At 46.0% G+C, this 26791-nt stretch overlaps 1 protein-coding gene across 1 annotated transcript in view; it reads left to right on the forward strand.

Moving 5' to 3' along the window:
* TIAM2 (TIAM Rac1 associated GEF 2) overlaps positions 1–26791 on the forward strand; it is a 320913-nt gene that overhangs the window by 203320 nt on the left and 90802 nt on the right. Inside the window, 4 exon segments of the mRNA XM_081294660.1 lie at positions 12950–13103; positions 15090–16289; positions 20795–21230; positions 26536–26708. Of these exon segments, the coding sequence (XP_081150786.1) occupies positions 15096–16289; positions 20795–21230; positions 26536–26708 (1803 nt within the window). The 5' untranslated portion in view covers positions 12950–13103; positions 15090–15095.

Raw genomic sequence — 26791 nt, forward strand, 5'->3', positions numbered from 1 at the left:
TTTATTGAAGTCACTGTGACTCGGAGGTTATTTATAAGTTTTCTGGAAAGTGAGGATATAGCTGCTGGGGTTTCCTGACCCGCTGCAGCGCCTCCCTGTGGTTTGCATCGCACTTAGGGACTCTGAACTCGGACACTTACGCTCAGTGTAATGGCTGTGTGAGTTGTTCTCCTGTGGGCAGCGTGGTGGGTCCCTTTTCAGCTGCAGGAGGGCCGTCTTCTCCTGTGCATGTATTCTCTCTCTCTCCTTCCCTTCAGTTCCTTTTTAAAAAAAAAAGTCTCCTTGGGATAGAGGAACTGAGTGTGGTCTGGGTGAGTTGGAATTAATAGACACTTTGTCACTTTTTATTGATTATCTTCCTTTTAATCTAAGAAGTGCTGCTCTGACAGAGCCAGTGAATACTGGGAGGAGGAGCAGAGTGGAGGCCCAGCTCCGTCTCCAGTGAGATTAACACTTGTCACTGACTTTGATTTTTACCAGAGCTTGCACACAGAAGCTGCCTCTGTTGAAGAACCTTAAGACCCAAGTCCGCACCACCAGGCCGTGAACAGTGTTGTGAATACTCACAGATAACACCTCCTGTCTCCGTCTCTGTGCAGAGGGCGCAGCTTGCAAAGGTCCTCTTAGGCCAGGCCCATGGGAAGGAGGTCTGGAAGTGCAAGATAAGGGTTAGGGTCCTTGAGAAGAGATTAGCCTCCCAATGTGGTTCCTCACCCATGAAGTAAGACAGATGATTCTGTCTTGCTGGTCTCAGCTTGCATTTGAGTAGAGACAGATTTCCTTGTGCAAAGTCAGTATGGAGCCTCTGCAAACTCCTCCCGCCAAAAATATTAGAAAGAAAACCCAGAGTTTGCGTTCCTTAAATATCTGCTGGGGTGCTTTACTAGTTCTGTTTGTGCCTCTAGGTTTGGTGTGCTTTATAAGGTTTACTTGTGTGATAGGAAGTCAGGTTAGTGAGATCTGTTAGCTCAACTGTTAGTTCCATAGAAAGGATTTTTTTTAATCTTTCAGAATGAGGTCTTTTTAGACTTTTGTAAGAGCAAGATTGCATTTTTCTTTTGAAACTTAATGTGTCTTAGGTATAGACCGATGTAACGATGGCTTCAAGATAAGAGGGGAATAAATGTATGGAACTGAAAGAAATAGCAACAATATTGAAGACGGGGAAAAGTAATAATGATGATAGTAAATGTGAATTTCTAATGGTTGATATCTTTTTTTAAAAATTATTCAGTCCTGTTTAAAACAGGCTAATAAGTGTTAGTATTTAACCACATCCTAGGAATATGTCATATAGTCTGTTATCAGTTATATTCTATAGTATTATACAGGCATAGAATCTTAGATCTGAAAATGGATCTTGGATAAGTTTTCAAATTGGAAAACTGCAAAGCCACAGAACTGAAATGATGTGTCCAAAATGACAGAGCTGGTTAGTCACCCAGATTCTGTATCCTGTTAGTCCTTTTCTTGTACCACTCTTAAATCGGGAATACCTCGGCACATCCCATCCTGATATGTCTTAGTAAATTGATAGAGATAGGGGTGTGCATACGTGTGTATGTGTGTATGCACACACATGAATGCACATGTATGTATATCCATTTCCCCTCCATTCTGCCCGCCCACTCGCCCGCCTTTCTCTCGTGTTCGTTCATCTTGCCAATCTTCTTATCAAGCCAGAGAGATTGGATGTTCTAATCAAAGGCAGGACTTTTGGTTTTTTTGGAGCCTAATGAAGCTCAACCCTGTGCCCCCTCTGAGTAGCTAATGTTAGAGAGAATTTTAGGTTCACAGGAGTTACTCTAACCTACTTGATTAGACAACTTTGATTCATCTGCCAGACTGTTCCTATTTGAGCCTTAGATTAAGAGGGTTTCTGCCCCCCCCCTTTTTTTGGTATGTGGTCACTTTGCAATAGACTATTTAGGCTTTGTTCCGTACCTTACAAGAGACACTACAAAGTGGAGCAAAAAACCTAGCAGACAAGCTTGGCTTTAGGGCCAAGATAATGTAAGGTACTTTTAGAAAAATAAACTTTATATAAAAAGTGGTAGACTAAGTTATGACTTAGAGTCTAGGGAAGGACATGGTGGGCGGTACAGATGACCAGGTGCAGTTGACCCAGGAAGTTCCCAGGACTTTGATACGGGCTCCCACGTGCCTTTAGGACCACCCTGTAGAGTGAGCCTGCTCTGCACTCTGCTTCTGTCCCCAGCTGTGCCACATCTCTATGGCTGCAGAATTGTTGTAGCAGGATGTGGAGGAGGGTGAGGCAGGAGTTTGCAGGCCGGGAGAGACAGAGCTGAGGTCCATGGGACTGAGATGGCGGGGAGAAAGTCTCCAGGGGAGAGAATGGAAGTGGACTGGTTTTCAGGCCCTCCATGGCCACCCCTGCCCACCACCTGGAAGTCCTCTACAGACAAGTGAGGGGACAGTCAGCAGTTTACCAAGGAAACTTGTGGTTGAAAGAAGAAGAAGAGAATGAAACGCTTCCTGGAAAGTGGGTAAAGTCAAGTCATTTTAAGTGGAGAGTTGGGTCATGGATGAGCCCAAGCAGCCAGATGGCCTACCTGTGGGACAGAGCAGCCACAGCTCTTGGTTCCTCCTTCCTCCCAGCCACCCCCCAGCAAAACTCCTTGAACGAGCTGCTTCTTTGCATCTTGGGCTGCCTTGACCTCCTCCGTCCTCTGCAGTCGGCCTTGCTCCACCCTCACACTGTTTGCAAGTTCACCAGGAACTCCCACTTTGCAAATCTGCCAAGCCTGTGCTCCCTTCTCAGTCCTGGTAATTTGAATCAGAAGCGGCTGATACTTGCTCACAGTTTCCTCCCCGAAGCAGTTTTTTTCGGTTGGCTTCATGGGCAGCACACTCTCTTGCTTTCCTTTGAATTCAGTTGAGGGCTCCTTCTGTTGCTTCCCCCCTTCCCCATACCCCATTTCTTTGACATCCTAATGCTGGAATGCTCCAGGGCCTTCTGGGATCTCTGTCTTCCCCTTGTTTGCTTATGGAAAGCTCATTCAGTTTGTGGTTAAATGCCATCTCCACTGGGATATGCAGCAGATTCGGACCTCTAGCCCGCCTCGCTCCTGATTCCAGACTTCAGACCCAAATGTCCACTCAGTGATGTCGCTTTAATGTCGACAGACTCCTCTAGTCAGTTCCTTTATCTTCTGTTAGTCAGCTTTCCTTCTCTGTGACAAAATACCTGAGAAAATAAACTTTAAAGGAGGAAAGGTTTATTTGGTTCAAAATTTCAGAGGTTTCAGTCCATGGTTGGCTGGTTCTCTTGTTTGGGGGCCTAAGGAGAGGCAGAGAGGGCACTGTGACAGGGAGCTCACAGAGGAGCAAAATGCATCTCGTGGGAGCTGGAGAGCAGAGAGAGAAGGGACTGGGTCCCAGTCTTCCCTTTAAGGGACCCCCCCCCGCCCCCTCCGACCTGACTTCTTTCCAGCGGGCCTCTCCTCCTGAAGGGTCTACCACCTCCCAGAAGGGCCTCAGGCTGCAGACAAGCCCTTAGCACTTGGTGCTTTGGGGATATTAATGTCTACCATAACCATAACTCAGTGGCTTACATGAGAGCCATAGAGTTGGCCTGGAGGTTGCCCACCACTCACTGCTGTCCCTGGGGTCCTGTGGGGGTATCCAGAGTCAATCCACTCTTCTCTCTCAGCCTCACCTGAGCCCTAAATGCCTCGTCTCTCCCCTGAATGACTGCAGTGGCCCCGCTGGTCTGCAGCCTCCACTTGCCTTGGCCATCTGGGTCCATGCAGCGGACACAATGATCCTCCTAAAGATATGAACCCTCTCTGTCACGACGTAATCTCAGCATGAAAGCCACAGTCCCAGGCGTCCTCCAGGCTGATTCCGGGCTCCTTGTCTCTCTGTGGCCTCTTCTGCTCTGCTTTCCCTTGCCCACTCTGCCACCCTGGCCTCCTGCCCACCCACCTCTGGTGGGGCCTGGGATGCTCTTTCCCGCATGGTCTCCCTCCCTGTCACTGTTCCTGAGGCCTCTCCACTCCCTTTACGGAAATCCCGGCTCATTCTTCTGTCCCCGCCCTCTTGGCTTCCCCTCTCTCCATCTCTGTTTGGGCCCAAGAGCTCAACACTTTCCAGTGTGTACTTTGTTTTCCCTGCTTGAGCCTCACGTCTCTCCACTGTCACATAAGCTCCATGTGAGCAGGGACAGGTCAGTTTGGCTTATTGCTGTGTCCCCTGGAGCTAGAAGAGGACCTGGTATGGAGTAGTTATTCAGGAGTATTTATTGCAGTAATCAGCAAGAGCACATCCTACCTGGGAGCTGCGACATAACTACAGCAACCCAATCTCAATGCTGAATGTCCTTGGATTCGTATAGTTTATCTTAAAAACAAAGACATCTGTATTTTACTTGATGTATAGGTTTTATTAGGGAAGCGGGACTTAAATTACTTGGCATTAACTGAAATTGGAGCTTCAGGAAGATGCTCTGGGTTACCCCATGGTCTTCAGAAGGACCCTTCTTGCCGGGTCCATGGCCATGTTCCCACAGCCTCTGAGAGGAATAGTTTGTTTCAGTTGGAGAGAATAAGGACTGTGGTGCTTACAGCATGAAGAAAACAAAATGCTCCTCCGTGCAATGTTCTCTATGAAGCAGTAGAATAGAATAGCCAGACTTAACCTTGAAGTTCCTTCGTTACCTTAAAATGCCAGTGTTTGTTTCCTCTCCACCTCTCATTCCCTGCTGTGGAAGCCCTCACTGCTTGGGAAAAAGACACCCTGAGAGAGACTCTCCCAATGTTTTATTTGGAAAAGAGACATGGATCAGTCTTAACCGCTGATGTGAAAGGGGAGCCTTAAAGTTGAACTGAACTTCTTAAGAAAACAAGGAATAATGTCAGGTTTAAAAGATGCAGAATTTAAAATTATTTTGAGGGGCTGGGACTGTGGCTCAGAGGGAAAGCGCTTGCCTCGCCTACATGACGCACTGGGTTCGATCCTCAACATCACATAAAGATATTGTGTCCACCTGTAACTAAAAATAAATATTAAAAAATATTTTGATGTCATGCATATATTAAACAATGATCTGACAGGTCCAGGTTTGCTTTCTGCCTTTACCCTGTTAACGATCTTGGTCAAATAATTAATTCATGGAGGTGAAGGTTCCCTTTTCTGTGGAAAAGGGATGACCACACAGATTGTTTGTGCTCTTGTGCCCTGTGGGGCTTGGCCCACAGCAGCATTCAGAATATGATTAAACCCTTTCCCCTTCTTCCATGCGTCTGTCTGCTTTGCATATAAAAATATTTTAAATCCCTATAAATTTTTAGCTAAAATCTTACCAAGTTTGTGAATAATCATTGAGTTAAGGAAAGTTTCAGCAATGATTGGTTTATTCTTACCTGAGGGCCCAAGGGCAGCTTAGATCGTACCATTAAGACACAACCTTATAGAAGTAAACTCTCAAGTAGGGCAACACCTAGCTGAAGGAGAGTAGTCACACACTCACAAGGGTGGGGAAAACACCTATTTAAATGAGGGGAAAATGTGTGGTTGAGGCCTGTTCATTTTTTTCAACTTACATGGAACAGTGAAAGAGTCTGCCAAGAATAATTTGGTATAATCACCGTGGTATATTTTGGTCTTCGAATGTGATTGAGGCTCAGGAATACACTGTCTGCTTCCAGTTTACCAAGGCGTGTGCCTTCTGTCTGGGGCCCTGGGTTGATGAGAGCCGAGGCTGCAGCTGAGCTCGAGGCAGGGCCTTCCGTCTGGACAGAGCTCACCCTGTGCCTGAGCTTGCTCTCTCTGGAGTGGCTCATGCTCATAAAAGTTAATCAAGAGAGGTTATTTAAAAGTCTTGCTAACAGTTTTGAATCTCATGTTCATAAGTTACAAAATAAGAATCATTGGTTCTGTTAGTCGCCCAAACATGACAGATTCCCTAGAGACTGAGACGTTGGGCAGATTTTTGGATGAGCATTAAGGAGAGGTGAGAAAGACAGAGCAGGTGGGAAATGGTAGAAACATTCAACAACAACAACAACAAACCCAACAAATCCATGCCCAGAAACGTATGAGATCAATAATCTCTAAGCAAAAAATAAGGACAATGTTTTATCTCTTACCAGGATTATTTTCATTTTAGATTATATGGATTCTGTTATCTTGCCTGAAATGGTTGTATTTTTTTTTTTAAAACCCTGAGCATCTTCAGTTTCCAAGATGGCTGGGCAGTAGCTGGGTCGCCCAATTTATTTGACATTCCAAAAGCAGACCAGTAACGTTTGGGGGACGCATGGTCTCACTACCTCCCTGGTAAACTCAGTGCTGGGGAGGTTGCCATGTGCTCCTGCTGATCCTCCAGGATGCGTTTCTAGTTTCTAATCTCACCCCCACTTTGGGGGAGGGTCCTGCCCTGTCCTGTTCACTCCACCCTGTTTCTGGGCACCGTGGGTGTTCCAGGCCTAGTGGTGATGGGCGACCCCCCAGCTTCCCCTCCTTCTCAGCCTCACCCCTCTGACGTCCTCCTCATCTCTCCAATCTGTCCCCACCACCCTTGTCACCCTTCCCTGAACAAGCTGGGGCTTCCTCTGCTCTTCGCTGGGTGTTGACTCCGTCCTTTGTGGATTCAGCTGGGAGCCCCATCCTTGCTGTCTGTAGCTGGGAGCCCCATCCTTGCTGTCTGCCCCTCTGGAACCCCGTCTTTCCTTTCTTCACCTGACAGACTCTCATTCACTGTTCACGTCCCAGTTATTTTCCCACAGGGCCATTCCCAACCTTCCTAAGAAGAATTGGAATGCCCAGGGGACGTTCCCCTTCAGTGGTAGAGGGCGACCATGGGAGGCCAGGGCCCCACTTTGCGCAGAACTGCGCTCTCCTGATGAATGGTCCCTTTCTTGTCTGGTGCTTCCCGTTTTAGCCAACGCGTTTGTTGTGGACGATGATTTTTTTTTTTTTTTTTAATTATTTGAGACTCTTTGGAGCTTGGTTGCCCTCAGGTCTTATTAGAACGGATGTACCGTTCTGATGATAGTCCCCTGGAAGTTTCATAATCATTCATTGTTCTTTGAATTTTTTGTTTTGGACCACGACTCTAGAAACGACGCTTTTCCTTCACACTCCAGCATACGGGCAAACGCCCAAGCACTCAATTTAGTTTCGTAAGACAGTTTTATCCTATTGGGATGAACTCTGTGGTTTCCTGTTGTGTTTATTATACGCTCTCTTCTGCACTGTTCAAATTCTATCCTATCCTATCCAGTCCCATTAACTTCAAAATACTGGCAGCATCAATTTATTGAAGGAATTTCATGACCCCACATAGGACCATGACCCATAGTTTGATCAAGACTTTCATAAGTAATATTGCAGATGTTGAGGTCTCTTTTTTCTTTTCTTTCTTTCTTTTTTCTTTTCTTTTTTTTTTTTTTTAACCAAACAGGTGTGGGTTCTGCAATCCTTGGGATGAACTGACTCACTGAGGGGATGATCTGTGCACAAAGCCAGGCCATTGTCTCTGTGGAATTTATCACTTTCCTCCTGTTGAACAGCAGCCAGCTTGTGAGGGCGGTCCTGCCCCTCAGACCCTCAGTGCTGCGATTGGCTCGTCCCTCCATCCTCACGGTGCCCGGGAGGAGTCCTGAAAGAGGACCCGGGAGCCCCCTCCACTGGTCTTGGGTTTGCAGCCTCTTAGCAGCAACTTGCTCTCTGCCAATCTGATAGTTAAGGATTCTTCTTCCTGAGCAGCATTCCCATGGGGACCTCTTTACACAGAGCTGGCTCATGTCGTAAATTAGAAGTGAGCTCCTTCGAGTTTTGGTGTTGGGTTCATGCATCCAGGGTGGAGTTCACTGACTCGGGATGAAAGAAGCAGATTCTGGAAATATTTACTGTGTAAGTTTGGATCCTTGTTAGAGTCTTTTCTTGTAGGTCTATGTGTCCTTTTATTTTAGCATTTTTAGTGACACATGCATAGTAGAACTGCAGGGCAGGCCTTCTCAGCCCCAGCACTGTGGATGCATTGGGCCAGATGCTTAATTTGCTCTGAGGAGCCCTGTGTGTTGCAGGATGATGAACAGTGACCCTGGCCTCTCCTGACTAGGTGCCAGTGGGATGACGGCGGTGGTGACAACCCATAATATCTTCAGACAGGCCAAATGCCCTCTGCGGGGCAAAGTCACCTTAGTCTGCTTTAATGTCTGCTTTAAGGTAACACCAGTGGTTCAGTAGGCACCAGGATATTTCCTCCTTCTCCTCCTCCTCTTTTTTTTTTTTTTTTTTTGCGCAGTATTAGGGATTGAACCCAGCAGTCCTCTACTACTGAGTTACATCCCCACCCCCTTTTATACTGATTTTGAGACAGGATCTTGAAAAGTTGCTGAGGCTGGCCTGAAACTTGCGATCCTTCTGTCTTGGCCTTCTGAGGCACTGGGATTCCAGGCCTGTACCACTCTGCCCCATATTTTCGACCGTGAGTATCTAATAATGCAACTGAATGGGTTTTGTCCTTGTTTTCTTGATGTTTGACAGCTCTCTTACAAGTTAGGTAGTTTTTCGTACTGTACTACTTTGTGGGAATTAATTGTAATCAGACACATGCTGATAGTAGGATTTAGAAAATTCCACATTGATATATTTATAATATTTAGTGATTAATAGTTAATGGAAGATCTGCAGTGACAGTTATAATAAAATCTGATATCATAGTACAGAAAATTAGTTTTATAGCTAAAAATTAATAAAAGTACTGTGTTGCATTTCACAGTTTTTTAGATGGTTCCACATACATTTGTATATTTGATTTTTAAAACATGAGGTGTGTAGGACGGATTTTTTTTTTTTTTTTTTTATCCTCAAGTTGCAGATGGAGAAAATGAAATCCAGATAGGGTCATTATCCCACAGATTCACAGGCTATTCAAGAGGCAGAAGCTGATCTTAACCCGAGTTCTGGCAAAAACCAGCCTAGAATTCTGAGACTCTCCCCCACCAGCCCAAATAAAGGGATCCTGGAGATACTGTGATAGCCCATGATGGCCAGCCCATTTCTTATCTGGTTATTATCTCTGTGGAAGTATTTGCCTTGGTAATGGTGGGGGTCCTGGTTTCAGTATAAAAACCTCTCTGGAATTATGTGAAGCCTGTTGGTTTCCCTTGGAGGGTGAACTTGAGTTCCTTTACCCCATCTCACCCAGCCATCAATCTGCCTGGGGCAGTGGCCCTGACAGGCCTCAGATGGGCTTGCCCCACCCATCAACCCCTCCTTCACACGACCGTCTGCCCACCCTCTGGGTCCCTCTTGTTCTCTGTCCCGGTAGCCCAGAGACAAAGCAGAGTCCAGTGGATTAGTTTTCCTGCTGCTAACACTGCCCTCCCTGGAAGTAGAGGTGTTGGGACTCTGACAGTGCAGCCCTGTCTCGGGGCAAATGAAGACAAGGCAAATCTTGACCTTCCTCTCTGCTTTTCAGTGGCTGAAGCACAGTGGCTGCTGGGATTGTGGTGGCACATTTGTTAAATCCGTCCACGCTGCTGGACATTTCTAGTGTGGAATTAATCATAACTTTAAAACCAAAAACCTTTTACCCTCGTGATTTTAACTTAAAAAGCTACATAGTGCTCTCATGTGAGTGGGGATTGGAGGGGAATGTAGAAAATTTTAAAAATAGAGTTTTTTGTGTTTGTTTTTTTAAGGTTCATGGGATTGTGGCCAACTTAAAAAATTTCCATATTTAGTTTGATTATCCAATAAATAAAAATTGTATAAGATCATTTTCGAAGCATATCGTTTTTGGCAAGTACACACTTAGTGCCATCTTCTTTTTACCCGGGAGTGACTTCACTTGTATTACCTGCCAGCCGTGTCTGTCTTTAACAGGTGTTTTGCTATTTTCAGGCACAAAGTCCTTTTTTTAGTATTTCTTGGTGTTTTTTTTTTTTTTAAGAGTTCACAGGAAATCTTTTCTTTTCATTCTTTTTTTTTTTTTTTTTGGGTGGTGCTGGGGATTGAACCCAGAGCCTTGTGCCTGGGAGACAAGCACTCTGCCAATTGAGCTATATCCTCAGCCCCTCACAGGAAGTCTGTTGTCTTTATTTTCACCTCCCTGAATATCAACAAAACAGTGCTAAAGCTTGAATACCATTAAATTCTCTTAATAAAGGAGGTAGAGCCACAGATTGCTATTTCTTTCTTCCAGACAAAGATCACGGCTGAAGCATGACAGATAAATATCTGTTAAATTGGTCAAACTCCTTGGGGACAATAATTACTTATTCTCCCTCAGGGGTTGTCCTTCCTGTCAACAGATTTCTCATAAATATTGGATAGATTCTTCCTGCTGCAGTTTGAAGCTGTATTTCCCCACGGCCAGCACTGACCAGATCTGTTGAACAGCTGGTCAGCATCAGGCCTCTGAAAAAGTGCGTGTTGGTAGTCACTCTGTCACTGCTAGATTGCTCTTCTCCAGGCTCTGCTGTTGTCACCATGAACGGCCACGTGGGCTTTTGCACCATTCCAGCCCTGGCTGGTTGGGAGTTCCTGCTCTGTCTGTGTCCAGGTCATCTTCCAGCCTGTGAAGTCGCTTTCCTGCAATTCAGCAGGTGTCTGTGGAGGGCTTCCTGTGGGCTTCCGTTTCAGGCCTCAAGTGGACAAGGTTTCGTGAAGGATGGAGTACTTACTGAAAAGTCACATGAAACAAAAAACTAATGTAACAAGTGGTGAGATGCATTGAGGTTATAACCTGCTGCTAGGGTGCAGACTTCCAGCTCGGAGCCCTTGTGTAGTTTTGAGTCCTGGCCTTCGTGTTTCCGGGAGCATCTGACAGTCCCTGGGCGTGGGGAGCTGGAGGCCAGCAGGGTGTGCGCGCGTTGGCTTGGCAGATCTGAACTTGCGGACAAAGAGAGGCCGGGAGGCCTGCCCCTTGAGGTCATCCCTAGACCTTGATGTTGAAGAAAGTAAACAGATGCAAAGGCTCCCTCTGATCAGCCAGTTGTGAAGGTCTAGGAGGCGGTAGCTGGGAGCTTCTCTGGCCACTTTTAGCTCCCTCAGTTTGGGGGGGAAAAAGATTCATGGAGAAAAGACCAATCGTTCAGGTTTTGAACTTTAAAAGGTGGGATTCGTGCAGTCTAGTTGCAGTGTCAGAGTTGGGACCAGCAACCCCATGGCTGGTCCCTCTTTCTGTGGTGTAGAGTGCTGCCCACTATAAGGTACAGGCCAATCACAGAGCAGGCTCCCCTTCAGTGCATTAATTGGGTGCTGGCCTCAGTTCTAATAGGCTTGGATGAGGTATTGGATTTCCTGCTGGTGCTCGAGTGGAAAATCTATTTGACTTTTTTTCTCCCCAATCTAAAACATATTTGTGGGGATAAACTCAAGCAGGAGACTTGTCTTTGGCCCTATTAGAGGAACTTATTTCCAGGGCCATTTCTTCCCCTCTTATAAGTCACTGTTGAACCCTCCAGTGTAGATGCACAATACCCATGAACACAGGGAACGATGTCGCTCATCAGGGAAATGCAAACAGCAGTGGGACACTGCAGTGGGTATCACCACCTCCCACGAGGGCACTGCTATCAGGAAAAACAAAAACCCAAACAAACTAAAATCCCAGAAATTAACAGGTATTGGCAAGAATGAGGAGGAATTGAAGCCCTGCTGAACTGTCAATAGGAATGTCAAATGGTACAGTGCTGCTGTCATAGAATGACCTGATGATCTAGCACTTTCACATCTGGGTATGTGTCCAAAAGAATTGAAAGCATGGTCTCAAAGCATCTTTGTCCACTCATGTAACAGCATTATTCACAATAGCCAGGAGGTGGACGCAGTCCAAGTGTCTGCTGGTGTAGGTGAATGGATGGATGGATGAATCGTGGTGAATACATACGGTGAAATGTTTTAGGCCTTAACAAAGAGGCCCTTCTGACACATGCTCTACAGGAATGAACCTCGAGGACATGGGTGTGTGAAATAAGCCAGTCAGACTGACAGACCTTGTGTGGTTCTATTACACGGGGAACCTGGCGTTGTCAAATTCATAGAGAGCAGAAGTAGAACGGTGGGAGCCAGTGGCTGGGGGCCAGTAGAGTGTAGGAAGCGGCTGTTCCATGGGTGTAGAGCTCAGTTTTGCAAGAACAAAAGACTTCTGGAGGTGGATGGTGGCCACGGCAGCACAACAGCACGAACCCACTGAGCACTACTGAACTGTACTCTTGACAAATGGGTAAGATGGTGAATTTCATGTTAGGCACATTTTACCACAATGACCAATTGCATCTAAAAAAGAACTGAATGGTCACTCTTGAGCCCTCACCATCCCGTGCTTTATGTCTACAGACAAAATCTAGGATCTGTGTTGGCCACGGATGCTGCCAGATGCAGCCACCAACACAGCTCTTCCTTCTCCCCATCAGAAGCCCCTCTCTCCCCTCCAGGGCCAGCCTCCTAGCCCTACTAATGTGTTCTTGAGAAAAGCTTTGTGTGTCATCCCTGAGGTCAACCTCTGTAAGGGGAGCTGTCTTGGCCAAGGGCTGGTCGCTGTGGTTTAACATTTGGGGTTTGTTTTTACTGCTTAGTGGAGTAGAGAACAATGAAGTGCTGTCCCGTCAGGGGGGGTGCCCCTGCAGTCCTGTCCACAGGAGTCTGAGGGTTGTTTTTCTGGAAGTGCTGACAGATGAGCCAGGCATGACTCACTCCAGCCTCACCTGCCCTCCCCTCAAACAAAGGCAGGCCTTTGACTGCAGACCAGGCGTGGGCTTGATGGCCTTCACGAGATTGGATGGACAGTTCTGGCTTCTTTGCATCTTCCAGACAACCTTGCTGAATCGAGCAGTCCATAGACATTTATTATCTTGACAGCGATTCCAGACATCAGTTGCTTCTTCAGATAATCTACGTTAAACCTGTTTTTCCTTTCCGGAAGCTTGGAACACAGTGTTTGATGGAGTTTGTTCACGTTTCTCTTTTTCAGGATCTCTTCACGGACTCGCTTCCCGTGCTTGTTACATGTGTCGTGTTGCTCCCAAGACCATGTAAAACCTGCTGACCTTTAATCTCCTCAGAGCAAGAACGGGGCTGCAGGTAACCCAGCTCTCCTGCGTGGGGCTCGTGTTGAGTGCGTGACTGTGAGTAATAGGTACACCTTCAATTATTTGGTCCAGTGATTTGAGTTTAAAATGTTTGGCTTTGGGGGCTGGGGTTGTGGCTCAGTGTAGAGTGTTTGCCTAGCACGCATGAGGTACTGGGTTCAATCCTCAGCACCACATAAAAATAAATAAATAAAATAAAGGTCTATTAACAACTAAAAAATTAAAAAAAAAATGTTTGGCTTTGCCAATCTACTTGGCTTCTGTTTTGTGGCTGTACATTCTTATATATGAAATTGAAAACCTGAATTATTGGGAAAACTACCTGGAAGCATTATCTCCACCTTGACTCAAATAGTGACGAGCAGTTAGAATGGAAAGCGGGAAGTTTGGAGCAAATTTCATTTTGCATTTTGCCTTAGGATTGGCATCCTTGTGCTAACAGGGATTGCATGGGGAGTTAAAAGACCCTAATACTTTTTTTTCTGATTGATGGCCACATTCTTATGAGCCAGCTTTAGACCTTTTCCCCTCATCGTTCTCTTTCTTTGTGGTGCTGGGAATGGAACCCCGGGGCTCTCACCTGCTAGGTAAGTGCCCTCCACTGAGCCACATCCCAGGCCTTCCTTAAAGTGAGGATGCCTGAAGTCTTTAGAGATGCCCAGGGTGAGTTTTATTAAAATGTTTTTCTGTCCCTCTCTTGTTTTATTTTAGTCTCATTTAATTTTTTTTTTTTTTTGATAATGGGAATTGAACCCGGGGTGCTCTACCTCTGAGCTACATCCCCAGCCCTTTTAGTTTTTATTTTCAGAGCTTCTTGCTAAGTTGCCCAGGCTGGCCTTGAACTTGAGATCCTTCTGCCCTCCTTCTGCCCTAGCCTCCTGAGAGCTGGGATAACGAGGGGGGGGGGCTAGATATGAGCCTTATTTTTGAGGACTAATCCTTTCCTTGGGTGGTATTCCTAGCTTTGTGATCCATGAAAACTTTGCAGAGCCTGCTACATGGGGTTGTGTTACCATAAATACGGTAGTTTTTGAGCAGTGACCTTTTTATACAACTGGCATCCGTATCTATGCCTTTTGCACCCATGAGTTCAGCCAGTGGCAGGGTGAATATATTTTTAAAAAATTGCTTCTAGCCTGGTGCTGTGGCACATGCCTACAATCCCAGCTCCTGGGGAGGCTGATGCAGGAGGATCGTAAGTTTGAGACCAGCCTGGGCAACTTAGTGAGGCCTGATCTCAGAATAAAAAAATGGGCTGGAGTGTAGCTCAGTGATGCAATGCTTGCCTAGTATATGTGCAGCCCTGGATTCAGTCCCCAATGAAGAGAAAAAAGCACCTATACTAAACACCTACAGACTGTTTCCATATCATGGTATAATAACTATTTACATAGCATTTACATGACATTAGATATTATAAATAATCTAGAGATGATTTAAAATGTTTTTGAGGAGGTGTGTAGTTTATGCACAAATACTATGCCGTTTTATATGGGGACCTAGAGCAAGCTCAGATTTTGGTGTCTGTGGGAATCCTTGATTCAGTTCCCCAATGTTGTGATGAGTTGTTAGCTCTTCCAATAATGAATGTGTAATGAAAATGTATCTTGCTGATCACTGAAGCCTTTGTCTGGTCTGACAGAGTAAAGGAACTTTCCTTTCATCTTTGTCTTCAAGAATCATTATTCAAAACCTGCCAACATCAAGCATGAAGGAGGTCTTTGCCTTCAGCTGATGTTTATACCTATTCAACTTTTGAATTTATGTCATGCCACAAATAATTTATTTAAAATAACTAGCACATGAGTTTCCATTATTGTTTATGTGGCTAATGAGCAGCTTCTCACAATGAGGAGAGCCAGTTCAGTAAGCAACTCTTGTCTCTGCTCCGAGTCATGCCAGGCACAGACAGAAGTTGATGGTTTCCTGTGTAATGTGTCAGATGTTATTTTTGAGAAAATTTTGTCATAATGAGATGTAACTAGCTTATGGCTCTTAATGATGCAACTATTCTTAATTTAGGTTAAAATGGGGAACTCCGAGAGTCAATACACCCTTCAAGGATCTAAAAATCATAGCAATACTATTACTGGTGCTAAGCAAAAGCCTTGCTCCCTGAAAATACGCAGCATTCATGCAAAAGATGAGAAGTCGTTGCATGGATGGAGTCACGGAGGTGGTGGAGCAGGTTACAAGTCCAGGTCCCTGGCCCGGAGCTGCCTTTCTCACTTTAAGAGTCACCAGCCTTATGCATCAAGACTTGGGGGACCCATGTGCAAACTCTCCAAAGGCACTGCCTACTCTAAGCACAGGGCGAGCGCCCCAGGAAATGATTTCCAGGGCAACAGTGCTGCTTTCTCACCTGAGAATGGCTTCCACTATGTTGGCCATGAGCCGGCGGATAACCACATCACCTCGAGAGACTGCAACGGACACCTTCTCAACTGCTATGGGAGGAACGAGAGCGTGGCCTCCACCCCACCAGGAGAAGACCGCCAGAGCCCCAGGGTGCTCATCAAGACCCTGGGGAAGCTGGATGGGTGTTTAAGGGTGGAGTTCCACAGTGGTTCCAACCACAGCAAAGGGCCCGCAGGGGACCCCAGTGGACCTGTGCAGCTGCTGAGATACTCACCCACCCTGGCTCAGGAGACCTCCCCTGTGTCCGAGGCCAGAAGGGACTCCAGTGCCGGCTCCCCCGCCAGCCAGCATCCTTCTCCCGCCGACTCTCGCCTGCGCTCCAGCAAGGGCAGCTCCCTGAGTTCCGAGTCGTCCTGGTACGACTCCCCTTGGGGCAACGCTGGGGAGCTGAGCGAGGTGGAGGGCTCCTTCCTGGTCCCCAGCACGCCCGATCCCAGCCTCCCCATCAGCTTCCCACCAGGTGATGCCAAAAAGCCTTTCAACCAAAGCTCTTCCCTGTCCTCACTCCGGGAACTGTACAAAGATGCCAACCTGGGGACCTGCTCCCCCTCCGGCATCTGCCTTTCGGATGAGTACATTGGCTCCCACACCTGCCTAAGCAACCGTGTTTCCTTTGCCTCGGACATTGACATGCCCTCCAGGGTGGAGCACAGGGACCCTGCCCAGTACAGTTCCTTCACCCTCCCCTGCCGCAAGTCCAAAGCCTTCACCGAGGACACTGCCAAGAAGGACACCCTCAAAGCCAGAATGCGACGGATCAGCGACTGGACCGGAAGCCTGTCGAGGAAGAAAAGGAAACTCCAGGTGAGGCCCCCTTGGGGCCAAGGGACGGGCCCCGAGTTTCCTGTCTGTAAAATGGGAATGGTATTAGGAGGCACTCAGACGCTTGGGGAGCCAGCTACATGGGGGAGTCTGGCCTGAGACCTGGCTCATGTTTCCAGGGTCTGTCTGTCTTAATTACTGCAGATGTGTGTCATCACTTTTAGCCTGTGACCTCGGACTCTCCATGTCTGAGTCCCCTCAGGCTGCAAACTAGGTACCTCTGCCTGGCCGGCTCCAACTGCAGGTCTATTTGCCACAGTTCTGGGGGCTGGGAAGACGGATGAGGGTGCCATTGTGGTCAGATTCCAGGGAGGGCCCTCCTCCTGGTGCAGATGGCTACCTTCTTGCTGAGTCCTTGGGTGACAGGGAGAGAGGGTGCCCTGGTCTGTTGTTAGAAGGTCATTGATGCTATAGTGACTCTGCCGTCACAGCCTCCTCTAAGCCCAGTCATGTCCCCAAGGTCCTACCTCCCAAACCACTGCAGTGTGTGTGAGGGCTTCACAGGGGACTTGGAGGAGGCACCATTCAGTCCACAGCTCCAGGTTCTGTGCTTGACTCCATGGTAGCCCCACAGGAGTAACCGTAACTACTGGACAAACTGTCCTTAGGTTGGACCTGGAGGGAATTCCTGAAGCATCGGAGGATTTTGCTGGACTTCATTCTTTAAGTCCAAACAAAAAGGATTAGGATGATTATCATTATTTTCTGGATAACTAGGCTTTCTGAACTTTTTATTACTTGAAAAAAAATAAAGTTTCTATGTTTTAATCAGCACGTTAAAGAAAAAAGAAAAGGAAGAAGTTGTTAGGGTAGTATACCTGTGGGCGAAATCTGGCCTCTTGCTCATGGGGGTAGCTAGCCACTTTTGAAAGCATCTTATAGCTAAGTATAAGTAATAGCAAAAATAGAATGCTGATATGATAAGAAGAATGATGATGATGATGATGATGATGATACTTTTAATGATATATGAAGTTTTTTAAAAATATTTTTTTTTAGTTGTTGATGAACCTTTATTTTATTTGCTTATTTATATGTGGTTCTGGGAATCGAACGCTGTGCCTCACACGTATGAGGCAAGCACTCTACCACTGTTACAACTCCAGCCCCGACATATGAAGTTTTAATGTGTCAGCAAAGTGGTTAGCCACCAGGAAGGAGAGTAATCGTTTTTCAGTAACTAGTGACAATTGCTAGGTTTTTGGGTTGTGGATGTTTCGGTTACTTTTACTTTTAATAACAGAAGGGAGAAAGCTTCCCCCCTCCTGCCCCCACCATCACTTTGTGTAAGTGACAGAGCTGAAGAGAATTGGACTGGGCAGTCAGTCTCTAACAGAATCATGTCTCATCCATCCTAGACAGACAAGTATAAGACTTGTAGAGCTTCAGGAATAGGAAATAACATGACTTCTCTGAGTAGGTTGTTTCAGGTTCACTAAGCTTACCCTAGCTATTTCCCTCTTGTGTGTGATGTCCACCGTCATCGCTCCTGTACCGTGCTCGCCTGCCCGTCTCCTCCCCATTGAGACAAGGAACAGATGATCCCCTGCCTGGCTCCAGGGCCTCCTCTTATCCCTGAATATAGTAATTAGCTTCCTCCTTAGTCATCACTTCTTGGGCTAAACCACTAAACAGAGCAGTTACCATCCAGAATACTGTCAGTCACTCTGGACAGGAGAAGAAAAAAAATCTATGTGCTGAATCTTAAAGCTTCTGCTTGGAAGTGACACATTTGACCTCTCACATTTATTGGGCAGAGTGTGACACATGGCCCTGATAACTTCAAGGGAGGCAGGGAAGGGAGAGGCCCAGGGGAGGACCAAGAATATTTGGTGGGTACACTGGCAACTGCTGCAGATTTATCACGGCCTAGCTGAAGAACACAGTCCCCCAGTGTTTCTCGTAGTTCTAAGTCCAAGAACTACAGCCATGTTGTCTCAGGGAGTTTCTGCAGAGAACTCCTGGTTCTTACTCGGTAATAGAGAAAAATGGCAAGTGAACAATTACAAGGTATCGATTTAGTACTGGCTGCTAGGATGTGAGGACAGGCCACTGATTTTCCTTTAGCTTCTAAGGAGTTAAATCCTCCATCCCAGCCTATTGGGGTAAAACCGACAAATAGAATTTGTGTGTGTTCAAAGCACACACCTTGATAACTCGAAATGCAGGTACGTTGTGAAGTGGACACCGTGAACAGGCCTGTTAACACACTTGCACTTCACAGAGTTGCCTGATTTTTTTTTTTTTTGAGTCAGAAGATATCTTGGCAAATTTCAAGAAGGCAAACCAATTTTATTAGTTGCAATAGTGTATGTTAAATCTCCAGAACCAATTCATCTTGTGTAACTGAAACTTGTACACGTTGACCAACTTCTCCCCGTTGGTCTGCCTTCTGACCCTGGAAACCTTTCTGCTCTGCTTCTATGAGTTTGACTATTTTGGATCATGCAGGGTCATCTTTCTGCTGAGTGACATCTCTTGACTACCTCTCTATTTTGGCTACAGTTCCCTGGCCATCAAGAATATGTTACTCATTGTTTGTGACTGTCTGATTGAGCAGAAATGGAAATCATATGCCTTAAGTACATACATAACAAGCTCTATGGTTTCACAAGGACGAGGAATTCTGTCTGAACTTGTTTAAAAAATATTTGATTTTTTTAAAAAGGCCCTGTTTTAGCCTGAAAATTTATGATGGGCTATTAGGATTATAGGATTAGAAATTGGTTAGAGACTAGGGAAATTCGCACCTATGTATAAAAATCAGTTATAAATACGAATGTGCACTAAGGAGAATTGCTTCACTGTGGTTGGATGTTGAACAGCCCCACAACTTGAAGTCTCTATCTAACGAGAATCAACAAGAGTGTTTATAAGTCACATGTAACTTTGGCACTTGTGTGCTTTTCTCTGGCAGAGTCCTGCTTGTTTTGAAACGCCCTATTATGGCTCTTGCAGGGTAACAGAGTAGTCCCAGTGTTTTGGGGCAGTGAGTCAGAGAGTCATATTCGTAGCTGAAATGATGTTAATGCTAGCTAAGAATTCCTTCATCTGTTAGGAGTTTTGGAAGTTCAACAAAGTGACAAAAATCTGAAAGTATTTTGAAAGTTTCCTGAGTGACTCACAGCGGCTGCTTTATTTGATTTGTTCTACACAGGCATCAGTGTATAAATAAATATGACCATGGGACAGAGTGTAAACACAGTGGGAAATAATATTTTAATTACTAATAGCTGTGTTTGGGGCTCGGTTGTTTATAGCTCCTGGGCATTTAGAAATATTCTTCAGTTGCATTATCATGATTTTCTTACAAAAGGCAAGTAAATGCTACTAGTTTTCTGGATGAAATTTCTTTTATATCATTATTTATTTATTTTTATGTGGTGCTGAGGATCGAACCCACCGCCTCACACGTGCTAGGCCAGCGCTCTACCACTGAGCCACAGTCCCAGTTCCTCGATGAAATTTTTGAAAAAAGAATCTGTCCACACAGAGGAATATTCAAAATAATCCCTTTAATCAATGGTTCTTGGCCCAGTTAGCCCCACTTTTATGTAGGGAAATATTATTGAAAGCCCAGTTGTAGTTGAGTGGAGTTGAATGTATTTAGCTTTCTCTGCCATTGCCTATCTAAGCTATGAATATGGAATATCTGTACCTTTCAGGTCAGGAGTTAAGTTCACTTTTGGCTGAATAAGATAGTACTCAAGTGAAAAGATGTAAATAAATGCATTTTTTTCCAATGAAAGAAATTCCCCAATTAAGTAAAAAATATGAATTATGGAGAAAAACTACAATTACTGGCAGTACCCTTGGTGGATAAGGAATCCTTGGGGTGTGGTATTTAATATAGGAATTCGGAAAATAACCTAGAGATCCTTAAGTTCAAAGTCTAGACCTGGGCAATTGGCCAGAAGCTGAGGACAGTTTGTCACAGAAGAGGAAGAGAAGTTTGCATGGTTTTACGCAATAACACCAACATCTCTATTCCCCACCCTGCCCTGGAAACGGTAACTTTATAACTTAGTTTTTAAATAATATAGGTTGAAAATAGATTGCAAGAGTGTGAATTCTTTCCTGGAAGTCATTGATTTCACAGTTAAAAAATAAATAAAAAGAAATATCATTCTAGAAATTTTCACTAGTGGGTTAACTATACCAGTTAGTTTCTTGATGCTCAGTGCAGGTTAGATACAGGAGAGTCTGTGGTATTTATTGACCTCTCTAAGTGTCTGTGCTGCTGATAAATATTGGCTTGGGCAGCCCCATTCTTATGAAGTGCTCTACCACTGAGCTACATACCAACTCCAGGCAACATGGTTTCTAAACTTCTTTCTGTCTTGAAGATATGATGATTAAAAATGTATTCTTTTTATAAGAATTTTATTGTAAGAATTAGCTACTACCCATATGATACTGAGGCTGTGTAGAGGGGGAATACTTTGGGTGCTGGGACCTCTGATGCGTGATCATTTGTATTTGCACAGGAGCCACGGTCCAAGGAGGGCAGCGACTACTTTGACAGCCGCTCTGATGGGCTGAATGCAGATGTGCAGATGCCCCCTCCGGGCTCTGCGCTGCTGTGGCCAGGGGGCTCGGCTCACGTCCTGTCTCAGAGGAGCGAATCTGCTCATGCGATTGGTAGTGATCCCCTGCAACAGAACATTTATGAGAATTTCATGAGAGAGCTGGAAATGAGCAGGACCAACCCAGAGCACATAGAAACATCCACGGAGACCGTCGAGTCCAGCAGCGAGTCACTCAGCTCGCTGGAGCAACTGGATCTGCTGTTTGAGAAGGAACAAGGAGTGGTCCGGAAAGCCGGGTGGCTCTTCTTCAAACCCCTCGTCACTTTGCAGAAGGAGAGGAAGCTGGAGCTGGTGGCACGGAGGAAGTGGAAACAGTACTGGGTAACTCTTAAAGGTGAGTGCCCTGTGACCTGCTGTGGGCGGCAGGTGGCCCCGTCTCCCCCTGTGCTTGCCTAGGAAGTGCCAGTGAGGTCAGCCTAGACTGGAGCTAGCGGGCAGGGCTTCCACGCAGAACCTCACGGCGTGCTTCACCACAAGCACTTTGCCAAACCTGTATAAAATGGTTCACTTACTATTTGTGTTTATTATTCAGTCTAACAAATAATTAGTTCATTTAAAAGTGATTGCTTATCATTTTATATGCATTACTGTACCACTCTTTGATAGTTTTCCTGCTTCTTGGGAAAGAAAAACAAAAATAAAACCCAAACCAAACTAAATGAATTGCTAAATGTAGTTCAGAAATTTCATATTTTGCCTACATTCAGAATTTGACAGTGATTCTTCCTAGCTTGAATACCAACTGGATTATTGGATTTCTATCATTCCACATTTATGAACTAAGAAAGTATAATTGTTATTCCCAGTGCAACGACTTGCGTTTCTTTTTCTTTCTTTCTTGTTTTTTTTTTTTTTTTTTTTTTTTTGGTCTTGAGAATTGAACCTAGGGCTTTGACGGTGTGTGATAAGCCTGTGCTTTACCACTGAGTTATACTCTCAGAGCAGTCTTTCTTTCTTTCTTTTTTATTGTTAATTCCCGCCCAGGGCCCCACACATGCTAGGCACGCCCTCTACCACTGAGTTATAGATATTGTGTCCATCCACAACTAAAAAAAATATTGAAAAAAACAAAAGAAAATCAGAATTGCTTTGCTCCTCGTAGTTGTGTGGAGCTGAGGAAATCTGAATGAGGAGGTGCGGTGCCCTCAATCAACACAGTGCTGATTGACACAGAGGCAGACAGGACAGCCTCGCCACCCCAGCATTTCTGTGGAGCCCCCCTGTGCCTCTGTCAGAGGAACGAGTGTGACATTACAAGTCAGACCTCCTCAGGTGACACCGTACCCCTCCCAATCACAGAAGAGGGCAGCCGCATCTGTAGCTAGTAGGTGTGAAATGCCCAGAGCTCTCTCAGGTGCCCCTTCCTTGCTTTCCTTTGCCCCATATTTAGATACCCACAGCCTGGGAGGGCAGGCCTCATTATTGGATGACCAGTGAGCCCCCCCTGGTAAATGTGCACCTATAGAGGCACTTTCCCTGTAAGTTACACTTTTTCCCCCAGTGAAGGAGCTGTGTACCCCTCTCTCTCTCTCTGTGTGTGTGTGTGTGTGTGTGTGTTTGTGTGTGTGTATGTCTACACCCAACATTCTGCACACACCACAGTCTTTTTTCTAACCCTGGATTTAGATCCTTGTGGTATGTTACGGCTGGGAAAGACAAAGAACGGACCTCATTTTTGGATACTGGGGAGACAGGCTTTCATATTTTAACAGCAGAGATTTGGAAAGTTGGAACACTGGGTTAAATCCAGGAAGATCAAATTTTGAAGGAGTAAGAAAACTTGAAGATTTAAGTCAAAAGAGACACCGGAGAATGGGACAGGGAAACGTGGCAGCAAGTGACAAAGATTTGGGGGCTTAATCAGCAGGCCACTCAGGAGGGGTTTCCAAGGTGCTCACTAAAGTCAGAGCAAACATATTTTAAAGGAGGGGATGTCATCCTCTGCTCTATCCTTAGCGGTGCCATGTCTCTTGCAAAGGAGGTGACAGTGGTATCCTTTGTTCTGCTCAGAGTTAGCTGTTCCCCTCCTTGTGGGCCCTGTATTTCAAGAGACTTGGTCAGAAATAGAAAATGATTCTTGGAAAGGCTCTACGTGACGTGTCCCTGGCTAGAGCGGCGAGGACACCTGTCCCCAGGGTGTGATCCTCTGGAATCATTTGCAAACCACAGTCATCTTGAAGTCCAAATTTCAAGAGGGAGAGCACAGGCGTCTTATTCCGTAATATGTCATGTATCCATTTTCTTAAAGTTTGTTTCTTAAAGTTGATGCTTTGGGAAGTTCTTCCCTGATTGCCTGTGGCATCTCCACAGTGTGGGGCTGATAGCGGGGCTTGTGTGTGGCCACATCCCACCTGAGAAACAGGGTGTGAGTGACGGCGAAGGGGTTTGGAGCCAGGCCCTGGGGAAGGACTGTCCACCCCGGAGACAGCAGAACTGGTGTGAGGGCGAGCAGTGGTGTTGTAGAAGGACCTCGACTTCCTTCTGTAAGATGGACTGAAGGTCGACAGGCTGGTTCTAAGTCAGCGTGAGCTCCACCACCACTGGAGCTTCGGGCAGGTGGAAAGACACCACCTTCCTGGTTTCCACACTCCCAACTTGTGCAGGGCCAGTGGGTGGAGGCTTTTTGGTGGTTGTGATGGTGGAGAATTCAGAAATACCCTCAGGGCTGGAAGACCTAACTGCCAGGCTCCTGTGTTCCCTTGAAGGTAAGCCAGACTTCCGGCTGCTGGCTTCAGGGACGGGAAAGGCTCGAGTTTTCTTTGACCCCTGAGAGATCTGCGCTCTGCTTGTGAAACACTTCACGATCCACACACAAACGGAGCTTTGTAAATGTTATCAAACACTCATTCCCCGTTTCCTTTGCAGCCAGGGCTCGCCTTGCGATAAAGATGTTTTTCCCAGCACGACCTTTCCTATGTGGCTCTTGACACCTTTTCCTCTGGGACTTCAATATGTCAAGTTCCATTTCCTTGGCTTGAAGTCCAAATTGTAATGCTCAGACTTAACTCCTTTGGTTTAATCGTCCTTAAAATCATACCTATGTGTAGATTTGCATAAATATTTAAACAGGGTTTTAAACTTACTCTCAAAGAGTTTTCAAAGTATCTGTGTAAATAAATCAGAAACGGGTTTCCGGAGAGAGCAGTTATTAACCAACAACCTGGTGGCCTGCTTCCCTTGAATGTGCAGGTGGGCTAAGGGTACACAAATGTAATACTTCAACAAGGTGGTTCTGCTTTACATCTGTCTTTTCTAATGAGTGGATTTCATGCAGTTAACAGGGACTTCCTGGGCCAAATTGTTGGCAAGGTCATTAAAGATGTCCCTCAGAGTACACATCACACTGTGTCCAGCATCAGGAGAGGAGTTGATCTGATAATTTGAGGATGCCCGTGATTCTGCCCTGAGACAGGCCAGCGGCAGGGAATGGAGGGAAGAGTGTGGGAGAAGAAGGTTTTCACGAAAAGGTGGTTTTCAGGGAGGACTGAAGCCAGGTGCTCTCCTTCCGCTGGAGGTATTTCTGTTATCACCTCTTGTATATTGTACTTCCACTCCTGTTCCAGCGTATTTTTTTTTTTTTCTGCTGCAGAGGCAAAGAGGATACCCTCTGTCCTCTCCAAAAAAACCAAAGTGAAACCTGAACTTTCAAACTGTTCCCCTGTGAATACTAGCACCTGGTGGGCCCTGGACAGGGCTGATGGCTGCTGCCCTGGGGTGAATGGGAGGAGATCTCATCAGTACAGATCAGGCCCTTCACCCCCCTTGAGTCGCAGAGTTCATTTAAGTTAAAATTGATGTAACAAGAGTTAAGATGGATTTCCTGTCCTTTAAATTCAATAGGCACACAATTCTGCATATGGAACTACATCCTGGCAGGCTCTAAAGTGAAATGTCCACGTGAGCAGCCGTCTGGTGTTGATGGGGTGTTTGGCAACATCTTGGCATGTGTCCAGGGCTTGTGTTCATTTCCTCTAGATGTAATGACTCAGATCATGGCCTTTGGGATACAATGGCAGGGAGACTGGGAAGAAAACCTCAACCCATTGGAGAGAACGTGGGCTTGGGCGCACTTAGCCTTGCTCTCTCACCTTCGCCCTGACGAGTTCAGCAGGGGCCATGGTCCTGATGGAGGGATTAGAAATGTATTGTTTCTAAGTGTACCATTAGCTGGGGAAAGAGAGAGACTCAGACCCTCAAGAAGCAATGCTGGCCATTAATCTCTTGCTGTTTCCCTTGTCCTTAATATTTGAGCATGTGTAGCCTTTTGGGGTGAGGTTTTTTGAGTGTTTTTTTTTTTTTTTTTTTTTTTTTTGTTCTGGGGCTCAAACCCAGGGTCTCCAGCATGCTAAGCACACCCTGTAGCACTGGGCTCCACCTGGAGCCCCTGGGTGAGTTGTATGCATGGGAGCAGACAGCTTAGCTCAGTGCCTCCTGAGCTCATGAATTGCAATCTTTGAAGAAGAAAGCGCCAGTTCTGAAGTCCAGGCTTGGGCTAGCACCATTGTGCTGTTTGTTTAGATTAAGACTTATTTTTAGAGGAAGCAACGAAACTGACAAGAGTGAAACCGTTTTTAAAACTCCTAAACTCTTATGACTGAGGACACCCACACGCAGGATGGAGTGTCATTAAGTGGACTCTGCTGGCTCTCAGGCAGGTGAGCGCTGGCTGGAGTGAGAGGTATTTGCTGAGCACATCACCTGTGACCACCTCATTCGTGCCGTGTGCCCGAGCCTGGCTCAGGAGAGGTGCTCAGAACTGATTCTTGGACAGAGGCTGTAGGGATAGTAAACCTAAACCAGGAGCATCAATTTGATTAAAAATTGTCTCTGATAAATATAAGGCATTTCTATCTAATCTTCAGACCCTTGGTAACTTCTACCAGCGATTCTTTACTCTAGCTTAATTTCGGGGGAAATGAATACATAAAAGCCTAGGAAGCAACATTCTCAGAGTAATATTTAAAATTCAGGAATACTCAGTTTCATGTTTCCCCCTTAGCCTGAGTCAGTAAGATTACTGTGATATTTTTTATCACTTGTGAAATTAGAGAATTTACTAAAAGGAAATCATTCGCCCCAGCCTTTGGAGGATACATGGGGCACTTTCTCAGAAAAGGCAACGTTATCTGGTTGTAGTTTCTTGTTAACTCCTTATTCAGTAACTGTACCTAGAATCTGTGGTTTCTTTAGCCTCCCCTATTTAATAAATATATCCTAAATTACACTATAGTCTGCCCAAGAACCAGGAGGCTGGGGCCTGACGGCCTGCATTGATAGCCCTGTCCGTGTGCCAGCTGTGGGGTTGTGCAGGGAGTCCACCATCCAGGGTCTTCGCCTGAAGAGTGGGTGAATAACCACCTCCTTCCTGCAGGGCCCCAGGGGGATTGACTGTGCAGAGAACCCAGAGGAGTTAAGCCCAGTCTGTGCTGGGCATCATTGTTGCTGATACGTTTACAGAAACATACTCCCCTGCCTGTTAAGACAAGCAGGCCACTTCAGATGCCACCTGACTTCTTGGTGGTAAATGATGGTCTCATTTGGGGTTGGCAGTCTTGATTGCATGCATCCCTTACTCTCATGCCTTTCCCAGACCCTCATGTCTTGTGGCAGGGACATTATCTTGCTTCTCTCTTTCCCAGGCTGTACCCTGCTGTTTTACGAGACCTATGGGAAGAATTCCACGGATCAGAGCGGTGCCCCGCGGTGCGCTCTCTTTGCAGAGGAGAGCATAGTGCAGTCCGTCCCGGAGCATCCCAAGAAGGAGAACGTGTTCTGCCTCAGCAACTCCCTTGGGGATGTCTACCTTTTCCAGGTACTGCTGGGGCTTTGCGAATGGAGGGTCGAGGTGCTGCCCTGTGATCAAAGGGAACAGAGTTAAAAGGCAAAACCGAGAAC

This window comes from Spermophilus citellus, assembly GCF_964194105.1.
Source record: "Spermophilus citellus genome assembly, chromosome: 5".
Classification (NCBI taxonomy): domain Eukaryota; kingdom Metazoa; phylum Chordata; class Mammalia; order Rodentia; family Sciuridae; genus Spermophilus; species Spermophilus citellus.